Source organism: Manis pentadactyla, chromosome 7, assembly GCF_030020395.1.
Source record: "Manis pentadactyla isolate mManPen7 chromosome 7, mManPen7.hap1, whole genome shotgun sequence".
NCBI classification, from domain to species: domain Eukaryota; kingdom Metazoa; phylum Chordata; class Mammalia; order Pholidota; family Manidae; genus Manis; species Manis pentadactyla.
The window spans coordinates 140,958,063-140,979,960 of record NC_080025.1 but is presented as its reverse complement, the minus strand read 5'-3'; the positions used below and the strand labels follow the sequence as shown (position 1 = coordinate 140,979,960).

The window sequence follows — 21,898 nt, the reverse complement described above, 5'->3', positions numbered from 1 at the left end:
CAGGCTTTGTTTAATATGCTTAGAAGTACAGTTGTCCCATGGGTTCACACTATATTTCTAAAAATACTGCTTTGAAAAGCTCTTTGCTAATAGTATGAGAGATGATGATTTGGAATTTAGTAGAGGGAACTAGAGTTAATTGGAGAAATGGAGTTTTTAGATTTAGCACATTTGAGATGAATTTTTCAGTTAATTATTTTTAAGAAGTCATTGTTTTGCTGTTTGTAGCAAATGTCTTAATATTTGCCACTGAGAAAATCATGAGCTCCATTAGAATCAGTTCTATTACATTAACTGCTGCTACCATCTATTTTTTTTTTGATTGATCAATAAAATTACACTCCCTTAGAAACATTCTATGGGAAATGCTATAAAACTCAGCGTGGCTTTCTATGGAGAACACAAAGTAAGGTATTAAGGTTCCACCATTATAAAAGGTGATGGCATAGCAGAAAGATAGCAATATTATTTGCAAATTATGAAAGCATGTCTAAACAAATTTATGAGTCATTCCCTGGTGAATATGATTCTATTGTTCTATCATTTTTAATAAACGTCAATGACACGAATGTATCATGTATTGCATTTAAGTTTTTAAAGCTCCCAGTGAAGCCAAGATTTTTATTTAAATTTGAGAATTAAAGTAGAAAGAACAAACTTACAGTACTAGTTAGATGTCAACCTTCATTCGGTTGGAAAGGTGACTACAAAGGCATACTGATGGCTTTGGAAGAAATAATTTAAAATATATTCTTAAAAAAATAGAATTCATAGGGCTGAAGGGAAAAGAAAACAACCCCATTTTATTCTCCCTAATAATGTTCAGAACAATTCTTTTTGGCTTTTCTGAGGATCAAAAAACAAATAAATAAATGTGATACCGGATTCTGTAAGCTCTAACTCAAACGATACAAGGAAAGTAAAATCAAAATAACAGTTAAAAATCAGACATAAACTCTTTCATTTGAATTGAAAGGAGTTTCAAATAAAAAGATGCATGTATCAATCCAATTACAGAAAACTCATTAAAATTATTTAAAATGTTACTGTGTTAATCTTTCAGTTATTATGAAACCATGTCCTTCTTTGATGATGATAAGGAAAGATGTACACTGGCAAACACACAAATCCTAGCAATCACTTTTTAGGAAGGCATTGTTTTGTAAAGACAAGGGTATTTCATTAATTTGTTTAAAAATATTAGTATCTGCAGTGTTGTTTGTAGGAAATGAGGGTAATTGATAGGAAAGAGACTGATATTTAAATTATGTCACAATTTGTGTAGATAGTTCCATTTAATCTTCATAATAGGTCTGCCAAATGGTATAATTGATTCCTATTTAAAATATAAATATCCCAATAAATACCTACACCATCAAGATTGACTTGGTATGGTTATTAATGGAAGTCTTTTACTGTCAAAATTTCCTGGTTTGGTTGATAAATTACATAGCAAGCGTAGAAATCAGGAAACTGAGATGCAGAAAGTTTGCATAATTGACTAATGCCTTACTCATCCTTAATTGATTCTGTATTGAGACCTAGCTATGCATGAATACAAGTCATTCTTGTTCCAATGCTCAGCACCACACCAGAGTGACCAAAATCAGCAGGTGTTTTCAGGAGAGTAACTCAAAGATGAAGAGGTATAGCCAGACCAAAAAGGAACATCAAACATCCTGGAATGCTACATTAGAAAGTCAATCCTCTGGATTTTCCTGTTCCCAAAGACCTGCTCTTAAAAGGCAAATGCTCTTAGGAGAAGGAACATTTCAACCAATGAATTCACACTAAAGTAGTAATGAATTATTAGTGAGTGTGGAAAGGAGCAGATTAAGAGAAGTACTGGGTAGTGGTAGAGGCTGTAGAAGGGAAAGAAGGAAAATAGTGGCATGGAATCTGTCAACATGGACAGAAGCTCAGCAATTGGAAATTTCAGTTTGCTTCATAATTTAAGCCTTGATGTTATAGTTGAGAAGAAAAGCTTCCTAATAAAGTTTAAGAATGCTACCTGACCTGGCAGATCCTGGCTGCTAGGAGCGGACAACATGGGAAGAGGAATGAATCAGGGCTGGAGAGAGCAGAAGAGCACCAACACGAGGCATCACTAGCATAGAGAGGGACAATGTCCTCACGGAAGTACTGTGATCGCTTTCCCAGGTCGTGGTCTACTGGATACAGATATGTTCATAGTATGTCTGGGTTTGATTAGTTGTGACAGATCCTTTCACTATTTAGGAAGGTGAGAAAGAATAGAAAGCTGAGGAAGAGGAGGTATTGTGCAAATATGAAAGATAGTTGAGGGACAACAGAATCGAGGTTGTATTTAAAAGGAAAAAATCTTGCTTTCCTAGAGTAGCAGGAACAGACCTGTAAAGAGCAGAGTAAGGTGTGATTATTTGCTGAACCATTTAAGAGCCTGCAAGAAGTGTCCCAACATGTCTAAGTATGGACGTTTGAAGTAGGGACGATGTTGGCATTATGCTGATAACTACACTCTGTTTTGTCCATCAGGAAACAGAAAATGATAAAGGCCATGCTTTGACAAAGCCAAGGTGGGAAGGCATGGCAGAGATTGATTATTAACTTCAGTGGTGTCTTTTAAGGGAAAGTGAAGACTGTAGTTCTTTTTAAGATACCAGTGTGGACATTTAAGAAATCTGTTCCAACAGTCTTTCCAGATGTCTGTTACGCACATGTTCTTCCCAAAAGTGATTATCAATTATGTGGTCTACAAATGCAATCTGTTCTCCCTGCTGGAAGATATAAACGATAAATAACGTGAAAACGATGGCACCACCACAGCTCTCTGCCCTTTGGATTAATACAGACGATGGGGTTCCTGAAATGGGAGGAATTATGCAGGAGGCAAAGCAAAAAGAAAAAGTCTCTGAGGAGCAGCAAGCATTGAAGGATCGACTAAGGAAAAATAGGTGGCAAGAGGGTGAAAAGAAAGAAAATGATTCAAGATCTGTATTACTCAAGAAACTTGGAGTTTTCATGATTGGGTCACTCTGGTTATATGAACATAAATTAAACTTGACTCAAACCTTCCACCTCTTTTTAGACTCCACCTTTGGGTTTATTCAAATACACTGATACTGCTCCATCTGGCATATTCGGGCATGAAGAGTGACTGGTTTGTGAGTGTGGATCTGTGTTCCTGCATCACTGCTCCCTAGCTATGCCACTTTAGAACCTAACGTGTAGACTCTCAACCAGGGTCTTTTTGGGTCTTTATAATTATTTTGATCTGTAAAATGAGAACAATAATAACTTTTTAAAAATCAGGAGTTCTTTATTAACTAGGAAGGGAAATTTACTCAAATCAGCTCAGAAAGAGAAGGTGATGATTAGAACCAGAAAGATAAATATCACAGAAGCAAACAGAAGTGTAGCCAGAGGTCACAGCACCTGGAAGCAGGGACCAAAGGAGAAAAGAAATGAGACCAGTGACTATCCATCCTCCATATGGATGCACATGGTCTTGGGCTGCATTCTTCGCCAGTACCTGCTTCCCTCTTATTTACACATGGTCCATCATGCTTTCTCCACCAGCCCTCTTGGTTCCCAAGTGTCACACAAATGCAATAGAGATGCTGATGATATCAGTTGAGATCATTGGTTCACCTGTGAGTGGTGGAGGGAGAAAAGGACCACGTGGTAGAGTGGTTGTCACTCTGGGGCAGTAGGAAGAAGATGATTTCTACAAAAGGCATGAGAAGTAGAAAGCTCAAAGTTGGACTGAAGAAATGATTGTCATCTCTAATCTAACAACCTACCTAATAAGGTTGTTGTGAAGATCATGTGACATTTAGAAAACACATGAAAGCATTTTATAATCTGAGAAATATTGCATAAATGTAAGGTAGTGGATACTTTATGCAAACTCTCAAAGGTTAAGTATCTGTGCTACCCTTTGGAAAGAGTAACCCATCTTAACTGGTATCGACTCAGAATGATACAAGGGTAGGAAACATTCAATGAATTAAGAATGAAGTGATAAATGGAGAATATAGACCCCAGGAGGTGGGTATTGGTCTAAAACAAATAAACAAAAACAAAAACTTTAAGCAGAAGGCTCAAAAAGACCTGAGAGAATTACAAATGGATTTTCCATTCAAATAAGCATTTACCCCCAGGTTTGCTATGTACTGGTCCCTGACATCAAGGTTATAGCAGATGGAATTGCAGTGCAGGAACCCAAAAACTAAAGTCCACTTTATAAATGTGTGCCAATTTCTCATCTGAATGTGTATTTTCACTTATTCTCTGCTTTTTTAATGTGTTCATAAACTATATCTCAAAAATGTATTTGAGGAATATCATTTAAATAAATGATAAAAGTTGAAGGAATGCTTATTGACATAATGCTCAAATGAATTTTCTCTTTTCAATATTTGTACAATCAGTAAGTTACATTCTTTTATCCTTCTCTGTTAGAATTGATCATGCTTTCGGATACTTATATGGTATATGTATAAGATAATTATTGCCAATAGTGAAGTAAGAAAATATATCTCCAGCGTCCCTGGCGCCCTTTACATATATCTTATTTTTCCTCTCCTTTGAAATCTCTGCTGCCTTTATCCATCTTTAAGATATGTAATATCGCACTGCACTAAAACAAACAAAATCTATTCTCAGTCAAGGTGGGTTATTAGCCATTTACACCTTAGCATGAATTTCAGCCATCACAGCTCCTTTCCCAAAGACATTTGCAAATGTACTATATCATAGAATAAAAAGCTTTTTTATTAAAATAACCATATGTGGATTAACTTTTGTTTTTTCTTATGGAGGAACTAAACCTCCTCTCTGATATTTGCTACACTGAGGTCATTAACTAGGGGTAAAGAGGAGATACAGCCGGCAGTGTGACAGTCCCAAACAGTTAGGTAGGTATTATAGGACGGGTGGGGAAGGGGGTCATATGCAGCTATGCACAGTGTAAGCAAATGGTTCCTTGGGGGCCAAAAAGTAACTGAAGCTCCCTGCATGACAAATGTTGATAAAACGGGCCATAGGCAAGTGCAAACTTGTAACTACAGCACAGACTATGTTTTCTCCCGGTGAACCACCATGTCATGATTTCAGCCCAATGCAAGACAGTGCATTGTATGAATAGTCAAACAGATAAACTTCTGGTCAAACAGCTAAGAAACCATAAACTTTGTTTCATATGATCATTTGCTTTTGAAAAATCTTTTTTAAAAAAAGTACTGTGTCTCTATCTACATATATATAGTGATACATATATAATAATATATACAAACTATAGAGTAACCTATTATAAAGAAAGCATAGATATTTCTTAAATCTCACACTCTAGGTTAAAAAAAGGTTAGCATTTTAGAAATTTGATTTCAGATACCTCACTCTATGCATGCAAGCAGATAGATAAGTAGCTCTAAATAATTCAAAGTGGCATCTTGTATTATTATAAAAGAAATATTTTAATGTAACTTTACTTGAATTCAATGAGAATTTTTTTAAAAATCACTGAATGTTTCTTTATAAGAGATATTAATTCCTAAAAAATCAGACAAAAGAAATTTGCAGCTACAGTTATAGCATCTAGAGGCCTCCTGCTCTGAAAAGTTAGGAGGGAAAACACACATTTGTCTAATTCCCATAATGGCATTTCTACATTCTTGTAGCTATAAAATTTATACTTGGTTCTACAACTACAACTGACTAAGTTATTTAGTCATGGTCTTATATTTAAAAGGATTGTTGCTCAGCAACAGTCATTTGACCATGATTTCTTTATTCTTTTTTTTTTCCCCAAGCATCTCATTGTTGGTAAGATTGTACCATTTTTATTCCCAAAGCTGTTGTACACTTGATACCACCCAGCTTGCCCAGATTCACAGGGTATAAAATCCATCAGTCATATTTTCCCATATAGCTTCCCAAAGAAATATTTTGTGACTGCTTCCTCTCAAAGCTGCTGTAGATCTCTCAATATCATGACACTTCTTTGTAGGGCATATCACATCCTCTTGAGATCCAGGATTATATGTGTTATTTCCTTTCTTTTTTATATTTTCCCTCAGTTACTAGGACTGGGCTGACCTCAATCATAATCATTACTCAAGTATGGCCAGTTCCTTCTTTCATGTTTTCCTATCCATATTACTTTTTCTGTTTGTTTTTGGTGACTACAGAAGAGGAATGAATTAAAATTTTCATTGCTTTGACAATGTTTAAGTGAAATTTTTGAAAACTTCGAGTAACTCACCAACTCTCTAATGCTCAGAAAGCCTGATGAACATCATATTTAAAAAAGGAGCAGCTATGTAGATACAGAGAACAGACTGGTACTTGCCAGAAGAAAAGGATGGGGGGATGGGTGAAGCGGGTCAGAAAGTACAAATCTTGTTATAAAATAAATAAATCATGGGGATGTAATGTTCAGCATGGTGACGACAGTTAGTAACACTGTGCTACCTTTTTGAAAGTTGCTAAGAGAGCAGATCTTAAAAGTCTTCATCACAAGAAAAATTTGTAACTCTGCATGGTGATAAATGATAACGACTTACTGCGGCGATCACTTTTCAATATATACATATGTGAAACCATTATATTGTACACCTGAAGCTATGCAATGTTATATGCCAATTGTACTCTAATTCATAAAAAAGCTCACTGCAAAAAGCAGCTAATACTACTTTAAAAATCAAAACTATGTATTTTAAACTTTATATTCCTCTGCCTTTGCCTCTGTACCTCTTACCAAATCTTTTTAGTGATTAATGTCTCTTCATACTTGTATGAGTCTCTGTATAAATAATTCTATACATACATATTATTTCTAAATTTTCCTTAGCTATTTTATTCTCCTTTTTGGTCTTTCTGAACCTCTCTGATATTTCTCTCTTCTCTGATGTCATTTTTATTTCCCTCCCCTCTTTCTTCTTTTTTTTTTTCCTTCCATGTTTATTTACTTCACCCTCCCTGCCCCCACCCCATGAATTGTCTGTGATTTAAATTTAGTATATCCTGTTTCACTGAATAACAAATATGGTCCTTACTAGGTGACTCATATTTATTCATGAAAATATTTTTTCCTTTTTAAGTTGCTTTTCATTGGTATTTGTAACACTCTTCCTTTGAAGCAAGTCTTAAGTCTGTCCTTAATTATCTTCCTTTACTCTTTATGAACCGCTATCTACTTTGAAATAATCACTTATGAATTAATACCATGATTTTAAAGTCCAAAACTTTTAGTTGCAAATGTATAACTACTTTTTACATGCAAAGCTAAATTCTGAGTGCTGGGGGGAGATATTGCTAAAGGTCAGACTTTTTCATTCTGCATTTTCCCTAGAAACTAAGTTGGTATATTAATTTTAAAAAAAGCAGTTAATAAAGAGTATTCTATTTCATGCATTGTACCCATATTTGAATCTATTCATTTCAACTTTTTCTAAATGATTTTCTGATTAACAAGAATTTTCTTAGTTCAGAATTTTTGTCTTTTTAAATTAATTATTACATGTAACTCCAGAATTCATCCTATTTAATTTACCATCACTTACTTCAACCTCAAATTTTCCTATATCACTCATCAATAGTAGCTACAAAAGAGGTTTGCAGTATCCATTCATCTGTTAGTAGATATGGGAAGAATGGTTTTTGTGCCAGCTAATAGATGTTGTGTAGTAAAATACATTTTAGAAATGCAGTTGCAGATATAACCTGTTCTTACTTAAAACATTTGTAGACAAAGGAGATAAGATGCGCCTTACCGCCTCTCTTATTGATCTTGGCGTAGCCGGGAGAGTAGCTTGCAGACATAGAAGACGAGCTGCTGAAAGCTACGTGGGGGAGTCCAGACACAAGCGGTTCATCACATTTTTCTGAAAAGAAAAGAGACAAAGATTCAATAGAGATCATTAGATAATGACTGGAAGGCTTTTGTTAAGATAATTATTGAATATAGTACAAATTAAGAAATCTATGACACAACATTTAGCAAATGATTGGAGTGAAAGCAACTGGACTATAATAATTTAAACAACCTTCTGATTTTTAGGAATTATACCTGTGACAAAGTGCTTTATGCAGAAGGGTCTCAACTCAGACCTGCTATCTAAGGATCATAAGGAAGTTGGAGTTATTTATTTAACAAGCTTTGGAATTTGGCATCTTCTGGAAATCCTCAGGATGCATTCATTATGGGGTTAGAGGATTAGAAACACTGAGATTGGAGGAGAGAAGACCAGGAGGAATCTATCAAGGCTAAAGGCCCAGGACGTAGGCGTCAGTAAGGGAACACACGGAATGGTCGCCAATCTGAGAAGTGCTGCCGCATGAGAACCAGTGAGTTCCCGTCACGCTGGACCGAACAACTGCACTGGACCCGGCGGCCGCGCAGCTCTAGGCTTCCCTTGGCTTCTATAGGGCCCGTAACTTCCCCCTTCCTCCCTCACCGCTGCTCACTCTCCGATCCGTTGTAGAATCTTTCTCTGTTTCCTAATGTCTAAATATTAACGTGCCCAGGACTCAACCCTTGGGTCTCCTCTCAGCCAACCCTCCCCGGGAGGCCGCACCAAGGGCCACGTCCGCCCATCCTGGAACATCCCAGGTCCTGCCACCTCGCATCCCCGGATCCACACGGCCAGCAGCCATCATGCTGAGAAGGGCTGTGTGGTCCCTTGCTTCCTCCCTCGCTCTGGCGTATTCTGCACACAGCAGCCGAAGGGACGCTTTTAAAAACAGAAGTGGGCGGGGTGGTTCCTACACTCGAACTACCCGCCGGCTCTGCTGTCAGTCACTTGGAATTCGGCTGGAAGCCTTCCAGTGGCCCACAGTGGCCGCTGTCCCAGTCACCTCTCCTTCCAGCATCCTCGGCCATTACTGCTGCGCCACCGGGCCCTCTCCCTCTGACTGCAACAACAGGCCTGCCCCTGCCCTGGGCCTTCACGATTACCCTCCCGGCTACACAAGGCAGTTTCCTCCTTCTCCCAGGTCTCTGCCCAAGGTCACCTTTGACCTCTGCAGGCAGGTGTTTCCAGTCCACCAGCTAAAGAAGCTGGATGCTGCCATCTCTTTGTACCCATTTCCTGCCTTATTTTCCTTCATAGCACTTAGAGCCACCTGACATATTATGTTCTCACTCAATTAATCGTTGAGTTTCCTTTCTCTCCCACCAGACTGGAAGCTCTATGGGCATAAAGTTTTATACCGTTTGCTTAATGTTTACTCCCCAGTGATCTTACTCTCTAGCTCCAGAAACAGCACCTGGCACTTGGCACACACCTTAAAAACATTAGTAGAATGAATGAATGAATGAGAAAAAGAGCTAACTAAATGTGAAAAACACCAGCGTCCTACAGCATGCTGCTGAGGTACAATGTGGCACAACACCTAATTTTAGATGGTTTTATTCCCAAAGTTTACACTAGTCCAGCACTCTGTTTAGTAAGACAGAGCATTACACTGTACATTCTAAAATGATTTCTATATCTGATATTTATAAACAGAAAGCTTTAGCAATAGAATAAACAAGTTTTCTTAAAAAGTCACTCAAGTGGAGTTAAATCCCCAGTGATGATTATTATTCGTTATCTCACCACTCAAGTATGTACAAATCTGAAGCTAAAATGAACACATCCATCCTCATAAAATATTGTTATACTTTGTATTCTTCTTACTTATACTGCTAATCCCTTTGGGAAATACAGCATGTGCACGTGAACACATTCCCTAGAAAGTTAAGTGTAAAAAAAACAAAAAGATGAAAATAAAATTTATTTTTAAAATTATCAGTTCACACAGTGAAAATCTACAGTGAAAAATTTCATATTGTTAATAAGTTTACTATTCAGTTTAGCTGTCAGCACAAACATAAAACCTTGACTTCCTGTCTTCTGGCTTTTGAGTCTAACTTTAAAAGTTTTTTGGTATAAGTTCTGCATTTAACTGGTGTAATGGTTACTTCAGAATTTCCATTATATGAAGGACGTGCTAATGCTCATTCATTCTAATACATACCAACCAGCTTTGTCATGACAGGCACAGAAAATGTAGCTGTAAAGTAAATTGACAATGTTCCTGTCCTCATGGAATTTATGTTTTAGTGGAAAATAGAACTAAAACTAAAACAAGGAGGTAAAAACAAAAAGGTTAATTTATAGTATGAGATAGATAAATACTACAGAGACACATTAAACATGAAAGAGAGGCAGGGAGTTTTGCAGGATTGGGTGGAGGTTGAGAGAGCTGCTGTTTTTTGCAACCTTAGGTGACACCAGGTAGTAATCTCAAGGAAATGAGGAGGTGAGCTCTGTTAGACATCAACAGAGTCATGCTAAGAGAACCTTTTCTAGTCTAAACTTGTGCAATAGGGCTAGCTTATACCTGATAAGGAATGATGCATTTTCCAAAAGTGAGCATTCAATGTGTATGTATTTTCACTTTGAAAGTAATTTAAGTTGAGGAATAACTGGTTAAATGATCCATTAATTAAAATTTAGAACTTAAATATAATAGTTATAAAACCTAAAAATAGTTTAACCTTATTGGATTTTTAAAAATTGGACTTCCATAAATTGTTCATCTTCATATCAAATTTTCAATTTTTCACCAATAAAAAATGATATAAATAATAAACAAAATCAAAATAAACATGGGATTAGGAAACACAAGAGCATATGAGACTTTTTTTTAAGTTGGCCATAAAATTATTATCAGAATTTAAGTATTGGCAATATCACATTCTTCTAAATGAGATATAATCTATAACCACATAATTAAGAAAAATGCTACATACTGTATGCTCTCCTGGAAGACTTTAATCACAAATATATGAGATCTTACTCTATGCCTTGTATTGTTCTAACCACTTTGAGCAATAAAAATCTATGTCTATATCTATATTTCTATGTCTATCTATATCATCTACCCTATCTCCCATTCCCACATAAATGGCAATAATATATGGATCCACCTAAAGTAATTAAGCACGGAACAAAAGAATAATACTAGTTTGTAATTCAATGCTAAACAGAATACAATCAAATAAAATAACAAATAAAAATGAAGTGCTATTGTTTAGGTGAATTGCTTGTCATTCCTGGCACCATCATAAATGCAAGACTTTGAGGTCAGATGACTCACATATAATGTGAGGAAATTAGCTAAGTTTCTCTCAAGCTCTAAAAATTCCAAACGTTTTCAAGTACTGGAGTCAGAAACTATGTCTGTTAGGCCATATCTGGCTCACTGCTTACTTTTACAAATAAAGATTTATTGGAGCACAGCCATGCCCTTTCATTTATGTATTGTCTATGGTTGCTTTCATACCATAGCAGAATGTCACCAAAAGAGACCGTATGTCTTCTAAAGCTAAAATACCTACTATAGACCTTTTACAGGAAAATTTTCCAACCTCTGCTCCAGTATTATAAATATTCCAGGATCCGCAATAAAAAAATGATTAATGATTATTTCTGGTATCAGGAATACTGAATACAATCTGAAGAATTGAGGGCACATAGTTGGAAAGAGAGATAAGAACGTTCTAGCAATACAGAACAGCTTAATCATAATCATGGAGGCCACAGTGGGTGTGCCCCTTCCCAGAAATGGTTATAGAAGCACTCCATTCAGGCTTATATTGCCATACTGACTACTATGATGATCTATCCATTTTTATTTCCAACTGTAATAATGGTTATGACACATTATAAGTTCCAAAGAGTCAGCTTGCTTGTTGTGTTTGAACATGTGACTCAATATTCTGTAGACATTCAATATTAGGAAATCAGGCAAATCCCTGGAGAAAGTTAGAATTTTTATAGAGTGGTAGAGAGACAGAGAGGGAGAAAGAGAGAACACTAACATTTGAAGTAATTTAGTATTATATTTTCCCATACTGGGATGTCTTCCAAAACTACTGCCACACAGCTATGGCAAATATTTGGTCTCCAATGTCCTTCCATTCCAGGGAATCTTGGATGAAATCAACAGGAGCAGATGGGCTCTGAGTCTTATTTTCACACAATTTCAGGCAATCGGGAAGGCAGACTAGCTTTAAGAATTCTGTACTAATTCAAACTGGAACAGAGCCATCACTGGCAAACAGAGATGAAAGGGCCGTCGCCCTCCACCTGAGTGTGGCTGAGCCAGGTCTCCACTGGCCAGGGATCTGGGCAGGGCTCTGCAAGGTGACAGAGCTTCAGAACACATGCAATGACATTAGAGAGGGCATTCAAATATCTCTCTGATTAAAAATAATGTTGGAAAATTTTCACAACACAGCGTCTTTTAAAACAATAGCACGTAAAGTATGTTTTATATCACACGTTTTGGAAACATAAGCCGAATAGAGAGGAAACAGTTCATGAACCACAGAGGACTCCAGAAACAAGCAATGCTATCAGGACAGAAACTCTAGCAACATCCTCATTTATTTGGGGTAAAAAAGCCATTGTGAAAGGCACGTTCTCAGAGGAAGACATCTCTTAATGGTCTGCTTACGTCCTATACGTTCAGTTCCTGATTTGTGATGCTGGGGCTCCATTTCCTCCACCTGCACTTTTACTCTGCCTTGGATTTTATGACCACTCCTCTCCATGGTCAGTATAAATTAAAGAGGCCAGACCTCCCTCTAACCTCCTCAGTTTCCAATCAATAGGCTCCAGCCTTGTGCCTTTTGGCCCAAACTGTCTTGAATTACAGGCTGAATAGTTGAGCTAATTTCCTTCTCCGGCTCTTCCCTTCAGTGGCCTCTCGGTTCCTCCCAGGGATGTTCTGTCTCCCTGACGCTCACTTTAGGCTTTGGAGTCCCATCTCTGTGCTTCAGGACTGCATCCTGCCTCATGCTCCTGAAATTTCTTACTCTCTGTCTACTCACCTGCTTGCCTGAGTGTGGCCTGTTACTGTATTCACCACCCTGAGCACGCCCCTACCTGTGTGCCCCCACCTAGTGTTTACTGTGTCCAGTGATACCATTTGCCTGCCTTCCTAAGCAGATCATGCTCTTGGCTGCACTGCCTCAAAGACAGTGGGGAGATCCCGTGGACAAATAAAGTGTTATTTCTTCTCTAGCCTAATGGATAGTTTCAAGATTTGACTGAAAAACAGACTGAAGTCATGACTCAGGTGCTTCCTGGGTATTCACTGAGATTAATACAACCTTTAGGCTATATACATATATTTAAATATTTAAATTATTTAAAATATGAATTCTAAGTAGATCACTGCCCACATTTTGAGCAAGAGAAGACTTGTATGGGATCTAGCATATCTATGCCAGAGACCATATTCCCAAGATTATGATTCCTTTTATTTTTCTTTTCAATAAAGAATATAGAAGAAAGGAAAGAAAGAAATGAAATGAAGGCATGAAGTAAAGTTAAGTCACCTAACACTAACACTAACTTCACAGTCTGTTTCTTTATAGCTGTGGCACACCCAGTATTCTTACTCCCTAGGAACTTGGACAGCTGGTTACAGAAGTATTTTGTTCGGATGCACATGGAAACACTGCTTTATCTTTTCTCAGCACACACCACTGGAATAGGCACTATATTTTGCACCTGAGAACTTTGCTAACTTTAACGTTCTATTGAAAAACAAAAATGGACTTACAGTCATCTGTGGAAATCCCATATCCCAATCCCTTCTCTTTGTGGAAAGGATCAAATCCTATCTGGAAGCCAGATTTTGTTTAAATTTAATAATTTATATGATATGATAGTTAACTATGGCATTACTCCTTCAATGGAAAGTATAGGACATAGAAATACATTCTCTTCCAGCATTAAAAAAAAAATTTCTTTACATAGGTGAGGTCTATTGTTTTTTAATTTAACTTTTCCTAGTGAATATTTCTTGGGATACTTGTGACTCTCAGAGGTAGTATTATATTGAGGTTTCCCCAAAATTTGCACAGTGGAAGACAGAACATACTCCTCACAAAGATCTAGATTTTTATCCTAGAAACCTGAATTTAGATGGCTTAATTTATTTCCAGCTTACACCCAGTCTCCTTAGCTTTTCCATTATTTCAAAAGTCCTTTCCCAGGTCTGAATCAGCTGTTCTGTAATTTTTAAATCAGAGCAATAGAAAATAAGTGGTTAAAGAGATCAGTCTTATAGGCAAATACTAGAAAAATATTTGCCCCTTTTGGGCACCAACACCATTGGCTCTAATGCATCCATTTTACACATATTCACTTTCATCACTCTTCCTTCCACTTTTTATGGTTCATACATTGCTGTGCATACCATTTACTCCAGCTTCCCTGGCCTACTCTGTCACTGGAAATAAGATCCATTTTTTCTCCTGATCCTATAAAATTTCATATAATACAGGGAAAAAAGAACTCTCATAATCCAGACAAGTAATCACGTTACTAGTCTTCACACATACACACACACACATGCATTCAGTGTAACATATATGTATAAATAAACATAAACATACTTTTTTCCAGAATAATCTATCATGGAAATTCCCATATAGATATGGGAACTTAACAAGGGACAGTGGCCATAAAGGGAAATACAATTAGTTTGCTATTAAGTGCTAATTTGGGGACAAGTCAAGGATAATGGACCTGGAATTAAAGCAACCGACTGGACATATCTTACCTAATAGGCAGGGAAAATCATTAAGTGGAAAAAACCATCTCTCCCCCTTTATCTTTTCACTGATTCTTTCCAGTGAAGGGCACCACTATACGCGTCAGAGTCCCCGTAGGTTGAATGAGGCCACTTCCTTCTCAACCCTTGAGATCTGGGCCCACCACCAATGGTGTAAATGGTAGAGACCACTAAACCAAAACAAGTCAATAAATGAATAGTAACACCCATCACTTACTGAGTATTTATTAAATATAATAAGACATTATATTAAATATTTTAGAGAATTATCTCATGAGTTGTTCTATATTGCAATGGGTTTACTCCTGGGCTACGCACATCTTCTAGTAATATTGAAACTCTTGAGGTGTTACCTTATATGACAAATATTGCAGCAACTTCCGTATCTTCTGTCTGTGTCAGATCAATACCTTTTAATTAAAAGGGAGAGTTGCCTGCAGTTTTAAATAGGTGTTCTTAGAAAAACCATACAGAATTGTCCACTCAACTGATATGTCTACATCAAATAAATATACATCTAGCAAAGCATATCAAATTTATTACATTTATTCTGGTAACAAATCTTTACTGGGTACTAATTTCCTTCTTCAACCTTTATCTCCTTAAAATCTATTTTCTTCATAGTTTCCAGTTGGATCTTTTAAAAATGGGAATCAGATAAAGTCATTCCCTCACACTGTCCTGATGACTTCCCCTGGCATTTAGCATGAAATGCCTGTGAAATCTGGCCCTGAGGTATGTCTGGTGTTGTTTTATTCTGTTCTCCTCTGGATCTCCAGGCTCTAGTTTTATTCCCCTTTCTCTTTTCCAGACATGCCAAGCACACTTTTGCTCAGGAATCTTTTCATCCTCTCCACCTCCCAGCTAGAGCCCTCTTCACCAGGTCTGAGGAGGGCTGGTTTCCTTCTATTCTGCCCTCTGTTCAAATACCACCTCCTCTTTCCTTGGCCATTTTATCTAAATTAACCAACTCAACTACTACACTTCTACCTTCATGCTCTCTGGATATTACTTGCTATTTGATCACACTATTTCATTTTGCTCACAGTATCAAGCACTATATAACTTATTTATTTTTTAAAACTTGTTTATTGCTTTTCTTGTTGGCTGGATTGTAAAAATACCGTAAGAGGACATGTGCCTGTCTTGCTGAGACTCTACTTTTGGGGCCTCAGAACATGACAGGCAGCAAAAATTCCATGAAGAGTTGTTGAATCAGTGTTTACGGACAATGATATGTGGTACACCTATCGAAAAGTGAATAGGCAAAATTGTTCCTATTTGGGCTACTGAGATGTATTCCACTTTATTTAGGTAATAGACATTTTTGCACTTTTCCATTTTGCAAATTGCTTGTGTGGAAAGAGTTTACTTCATCTCATGATGTATATACATAGACCTTCCTCACTGTATCCTACATAAGAAAGATCATCTCTCTGATCTTTACCAACTTAAAATGACTTGTAATTTGAAACCCTTGAATTATATACAAAGGACTTGTCTACATTATCAGTAAATGGCTCTAGAACTTTTAAATATCTTGGCTCCAGAAAATGAAGTCTGTGAGAGTTGAAGCTATTGACTTTTCTGGTTTAGCTTTTCTGTATCTTTTGTTTGTTTTCAAAAGAACCTAAGACTTGGGTATTTCTAGTAGAGCATTTTCATCCTTTATCGCTGAAAAACTGTTGTGATAAATATTTTCTATTTTGATCTCCCTATTACATGCTGAATTCTTCTGCAAGGAAGAGTACTTCTTTACATTCTCCATATGTGAAATGTAGAGCACATAGTAGGCATTCTTCATATATTTTGAAAGATGTTGAACACAATATAGTAGCATATTACAATGAGTAAGTTCAATGTTATTTCCTTTTAAAGAACCAGGTCAAATTTATTCCATTTTCCTATTTATTGGTCCAATAGCTATGGTCAGGGAAAAATTTCAAATAGAAAAATCAGTCATGTTTGCAAGAATCATGGTTGTAAATCAAATTGGAAATTGTCTGATCTACATGTACCAAGGGCAAATTACTTCAAGACTCGTAGTTCAAATTTTGCTGGACATTTAACAGCTGCAGCACATTACTGACAGATGGTATAAGAGATGAATCAGTTTCAAGTTATCTACTGAACTCTTATATACCAGAAAAAAATAGATTTGTGAACCTTATTATAAAAAAAAGTTAAGTTTTTGCCTCCTCTAAGCTGATCTTCTAATTTCACAGAAATAAATCCTATAACATAAAATAATAAAGATCGATTTTTACTCTTTGTGTACCCTAGAAAAGTTTCTGTAAGTTTAATTCATATTATTGCATGCAAAAAAGTAAATGGTATTCAAAAATAAAGTCATTGTTTGTCCTGGAACCAGGCAGAGATTTTAAGTCCTTGAAGAATGATGACCATCATCTTTCTTTTTCTGACTCAAATTCTACAGTTTCACAAGGAGGCAGAGCCACATAACATGCTTAATAAACTGATCATTTGAAGAGTGTCAAGGTCAATTTCAATATGCCTAAGTGAACCTGAGCACTTTTCAAGCTTTCATTGACAAATTTCCTAAAGGCTCTTTGGGATAGTGATTTGTTGGTCTACTGGTAAACACCTCGTTTTGAGTCTTTAATTTAATTTACTGGTTAATTCCAAGTCAGTGTTTAACAATAAGATGCTATGTACTTATTGACAGCCAAGTCTATTTCCTAGACTCCTTAACCCACTTTTACTTTTAAATAATTGACTGAAGTGCTACAGACAAACATCCTCCCGTGCTCCTAGCTCAAGCCTTCTCAGGTTAGATCATGCACTCAACTGGTACAAAGGGAACAATGGAGAATGTAGAGTCAATAAAACGAAGCTGTAGAGGAATGTTTAATTAATTGAAAAATATTTATGGTATGTTAAATTAAAGAAAAGTAGCATTTATAATACGATTCTAGTTTTACGAAGTATATATTTAGAGATGAAAAAATGGCTAGAAGAAATTTATGAACCAAAATGTTAACCATGCTGTCACATTGGTTATCAGATAGATAATTGTGACCTTTATTTTCCTGTTTCCTACATTGTTGAAATGTTCGCCAATTAACAGGTATTAGTGTCATAATGAAAATAGTATTAAAGATAACTGCTCAGTGATGATGCATGCAAAAATGATAGGCATTCACATATTTAATTAATTTATTTATTTATTAAGGTATCATTGATATACAATCTTACGCTCAGGTTTCACATAAGCAACACTGTGGTTACTACATTCCTTCCTATTATCAAGTCCCTGCCACATACACGATTACAGTCAGCGTCCATTAGCATACTAAGATGCTATAAAGTCACTACTTGTCTTCTCTGTGCTATACTTCCTTCCCCATACCTCCCTATATTTTGTGTGCGCTAATCATAATGCCCCTTAATCCTCCCTTCCCACCCACCCTTCCCAGTCCTTTTCCCTTTGGTAAATGTTAATCCATTCTTGTGCTTGGTGAATCTGTTGCTGTTTTGTTCCTTCAGTTTTTGCTTTGTTGTTATACTCCACAGATGAGTGAAATCATTTGGTATTTGTCCTTCTCTCACTGGCTTATTTCACAGAGCATAAAACCCTCTAGCTCCATTCGTGTTGTTGTAAATGGTAGGATTTGTGTTCTTCTTATGGCTGAATATAATATTCCATTGTGAATATGTACCACATCTTCTTTATCCATTCATCTACTGACGGACACTTAGGTTGCTTCCATTTCTTGGCTATTGTAAATAGTGCTGTGATAAACATAGGGGTGCATATGTCGTTTTGAGTCTATGATCCTGTTTTCTTAGTGTAAATTCCTAGGAGTGGAATTCCTGGGTCAAATGGTATTTCTATTTTTAGTTTTTTGAGGACCTCCATACTGCTTTCAACAATGGTTGAACTAATTTACATTCCCACCAGCAGTGTAGGAGGGTTCCCCTTTCTCCACATCCGCCCCAGCATTAGTTGTTCCATCTTTTGGATGTTGGCCACCCTAACTGGTGTGAGGTGATAGCTCATTGTGGTTTCAAATTGCGTTTCTCTGATGATTAGCGATGTGGAGCATCTTTTCATGTGCCTGTTGGCCATCTGAATTTCTTCTTTGGAGAAGTGTCTGTTCAGATCCCCTGTGGGTCATCTGCTTTTTGGTTGATGAGGTGCATGAGCTCTTTATATATTTTGGATATCAACCCCTTATGGCATATGTCATTTATGAATATATTCTCCTATGCTGTAGGATGCCTTTTTGTTCTACTGATTGGTGTCCTTTAATGTACAGATGCTTTTTAGTTTGATATAGTCCCACTTGTTCATCTTTGCTTTCATTTCACCTATGTTTTCTCTAAGAGTCTCATGATTTCATGATTTACATTCCGGTCTTTGATCCATTTAGAGTTTACTTTTGTGTATAGAGTGAGACAATAAACCAGTTTCATTCTTTTACATGTAGCTGTCCAGTTTTTCCAACAACAGCTCTTGAAGAGGCTGTCATTTTCCCACTGTATCTCCATGCCTTCTTTACCATATGTTAATTGGCCATATATGTGTGGGTTTATATCTGGGGTCTCTATTATGGTCCATTGATCTATGGGTCTGTTATCCTGCCAGTAACAAATTGTCTTGATTACTGTGGCTTTGTAGTAGAGCTTGAAGTTGTGAAGCGAGATTCCCCCCTGCTTCATTCTTCCTTCTCAGGATTGCTTTGGTTATTCGGGGTCTCTTGTGGTTCCATATGAATTTTAGAACTATTTGTTCTAGTTCATTGAAAAATGATGTTGGTATTTTTTTGGGGGGACTGCATTGAATCTGTAGATAGCTTTAGGCAGGATGGCCATTTTGACAATATTAATTCTTCCTACCCAAGAGCATAGGATGTATTTCCATTTATTGATGTGTTCTTTAATTTCTCTCATGAGTGGCTTATAGTTTTTAGGGTATAGGTCTTTCACTTCCTTGGTTAGGTTTATTTCTAGGTATTTTATTCTTTCTGATGCAATTTTAAATGGAGTTGTTTGCCTGATTTCTCTTTCTGCTACTTCCTTCTTAGAGTATAGAAATGTAGCATATTTCTGTGTATTAATTTTGTATTCTGCAACTTTGCTGAATTATTAGTTCTTGTAGTTTTTGGTGGATTCTTTAGGGGTTTTTATGTACAACATAATGTCATGTGCTAACAGTGACATTTTAATTTCTTCCTTACTAATCTAGGTGCCTTTTATTTCTTTATGTTAAATAAAATTGGGGAGAGTAGGCATCCTTGTCTTGTTCCTGACCTTATAGAAAAAACTTTCAACTTTTCACTGTTAAGTATAATGTTGGCTATGGGTTGTTGTATATGGCCTTTATTATGTTGAGGTACTTGCCCTCTATTCCCATTTTGTTGAGAGTTTTTATCACAATGGATGTTAAATTTTGTTGAATGCATTTTTAGCATCTATGGAGATGATCATGTGATTTTTGTCCCACTTTTTATTTATGTAGTGGATGATACTGATGGATTTTCAAATGTATTGTCCTTGCATCCCTGGAATGAATCCCACTTGATCATGATGTATGATCCACTTGATGAATTTTTGAATTCAGTTTGCTAATATTTTGTTGAGTATTTTTGCATCTCTGTTCATCAGCGATATTGGTGTGCAGTTTTCTTTCTTTTTTTTTTGTAGTGTCTTTGCCTGGTTTTGGTATTAGAGTGATGCTGGCTTTATAGAATGAGTTTGGATATACTGCCTCCTCTTCTATTTCTTGGGAAACTTTAAGAAGAAGGGATATTATGTCTTTTCTAAATGTCTGATAAAATATAGCAGTGAAGCCATCTGATATGGGAATTTTGTTTTTAGGCAGTTTTTTGACTACTAATTCAATTTCATTGCTTGTAATTCATCTGTTCAGATTTTCTGTTTCTTCCTGGGTAAGTCTTAGAAGGTTGTATTTTTTCTAGAAAGTTGTCCATTTCTTCTAGGTTATCCAGCTTGTCAACATATAATTTTTCATAGTATTCTTTAATAATTCTTTGTAATTTGGTAGTGTCCATAGTGATTTTTCCTTTATCATTCTTATTCTGTTTATGTGTGTAGAGTCTCTTTTTTTCTTGATAAGTCTGGCTAGGGGTTTATCTATTTTGTTTATTTTCTCAAAGAATCAGGTCTTTGTTAAATTAATTTTTTGTATTGTTTTATTCTTCTCAATTTTATTTATTTTTCTCTGATCTTTATTATGTCCTTCCTTCTGCTAACGTTGGGCCTCATTTGTTCTTCTTTTTCCAGTTTCAATAATTATGACTTTAGACTATTCATTTGGGATTGTTCTCCCTTCTTTAAATAGTCCTGAATTGCTATATACTTTCCACTTAGAACTGCCTTCACTGTGTCCCACAGAAGTTGGGTCGTTGAGCTGTTGTTGTCATTTGTCTCCATATATTGCTTGATCTCTGTTTCAATTTGGTCATTGATCCATTGATTATTTAGGAGTATGTTGTTAAGTGTCCATGTGTTTGTGAGCCTTTTTCTTTTTTTTGTACAATTTATTTTTAGTTTCATACCTTGTGATCTAAGAATTTGGTAGGTACAATTTCTATATTTTTTAATTTTCTGATGCTTTCTTAGTGGCCTAGTATGTGATCTATTCTGGAAAATGTTCCATAAGCACTTGAGAAGAATGTGTATCCTGCTGCTTTTGGGTGGAGTGTTCTGCAAATGTTTGTTAAGTCCATCTGTTCTAGTGTTTTGTTCAGTGCCTCTGTTTCCTTATTTTCTGTCCAGATCATGTGTACTTTGGAGTGAGTGGTGTGTTGAAGCCTCCTAAAATGAATGCATTGTATTCTATTTCCCCTTTTAATTGTTACTATTTGTTGTACATATTGGCGTGCTCCTGTGTTGGGTGCATGGATATTCATAATCGTTATCTTCTTGTTGAACTGACCTCTTTATCATTATATAATGTCCTTCTTTGTCTCTTGTTACTTTCTTTGTTTCAGTCTGTTTTGTCTGATACAAATAAGGCAACTCCTGCTTTTTTCTCCCTATTATTTGCAGAAAATATCTTTTTCCATCCCTTCTCTTTCAGTCTGTGTATGTCTTGGGGTTTGAAATGAGTCTCTTGTAGGCATCATATAGATGGATCATGCTTTTTTATCCATTCTATAACCCTATGTCTCTTGAATAGTGCATTCAGTCCATTTACATTTAGGATAATTATCAAAATATATGCACTTATTGCCATTGCAAGCTTTGGATTCGTAGATACCAAAGGTTCAAGGGCAGCTTCTTTACTATCTAG

At 36.3% G+C, this 21,898-nt stretch overlaps 1 protein-coding gene across 1 annotated transcript in view; it reads right to left on the bottom strand.

The window, feature by feature from the left end:
* The window catches only part of CNTNAP2 (contactin associated protein 2), a 1,980,972-nt gene that overhangs the window by 1,405,432 nt on the left and 553,642 nt on the right, over positions 1 to 21,898 (bottom strand). Inside the window, exon 4 of the mRNA XM_057504985.1 lies at positions 7,755 to 7,865. Coding sequence (XP_057360968.1) covers positions 7,755 to 7,865 — 111 coding nt within the window. The remainder of the gene's footprint in view (positions 1 to 7,754; positions 7,866 to 21,898) is intronic.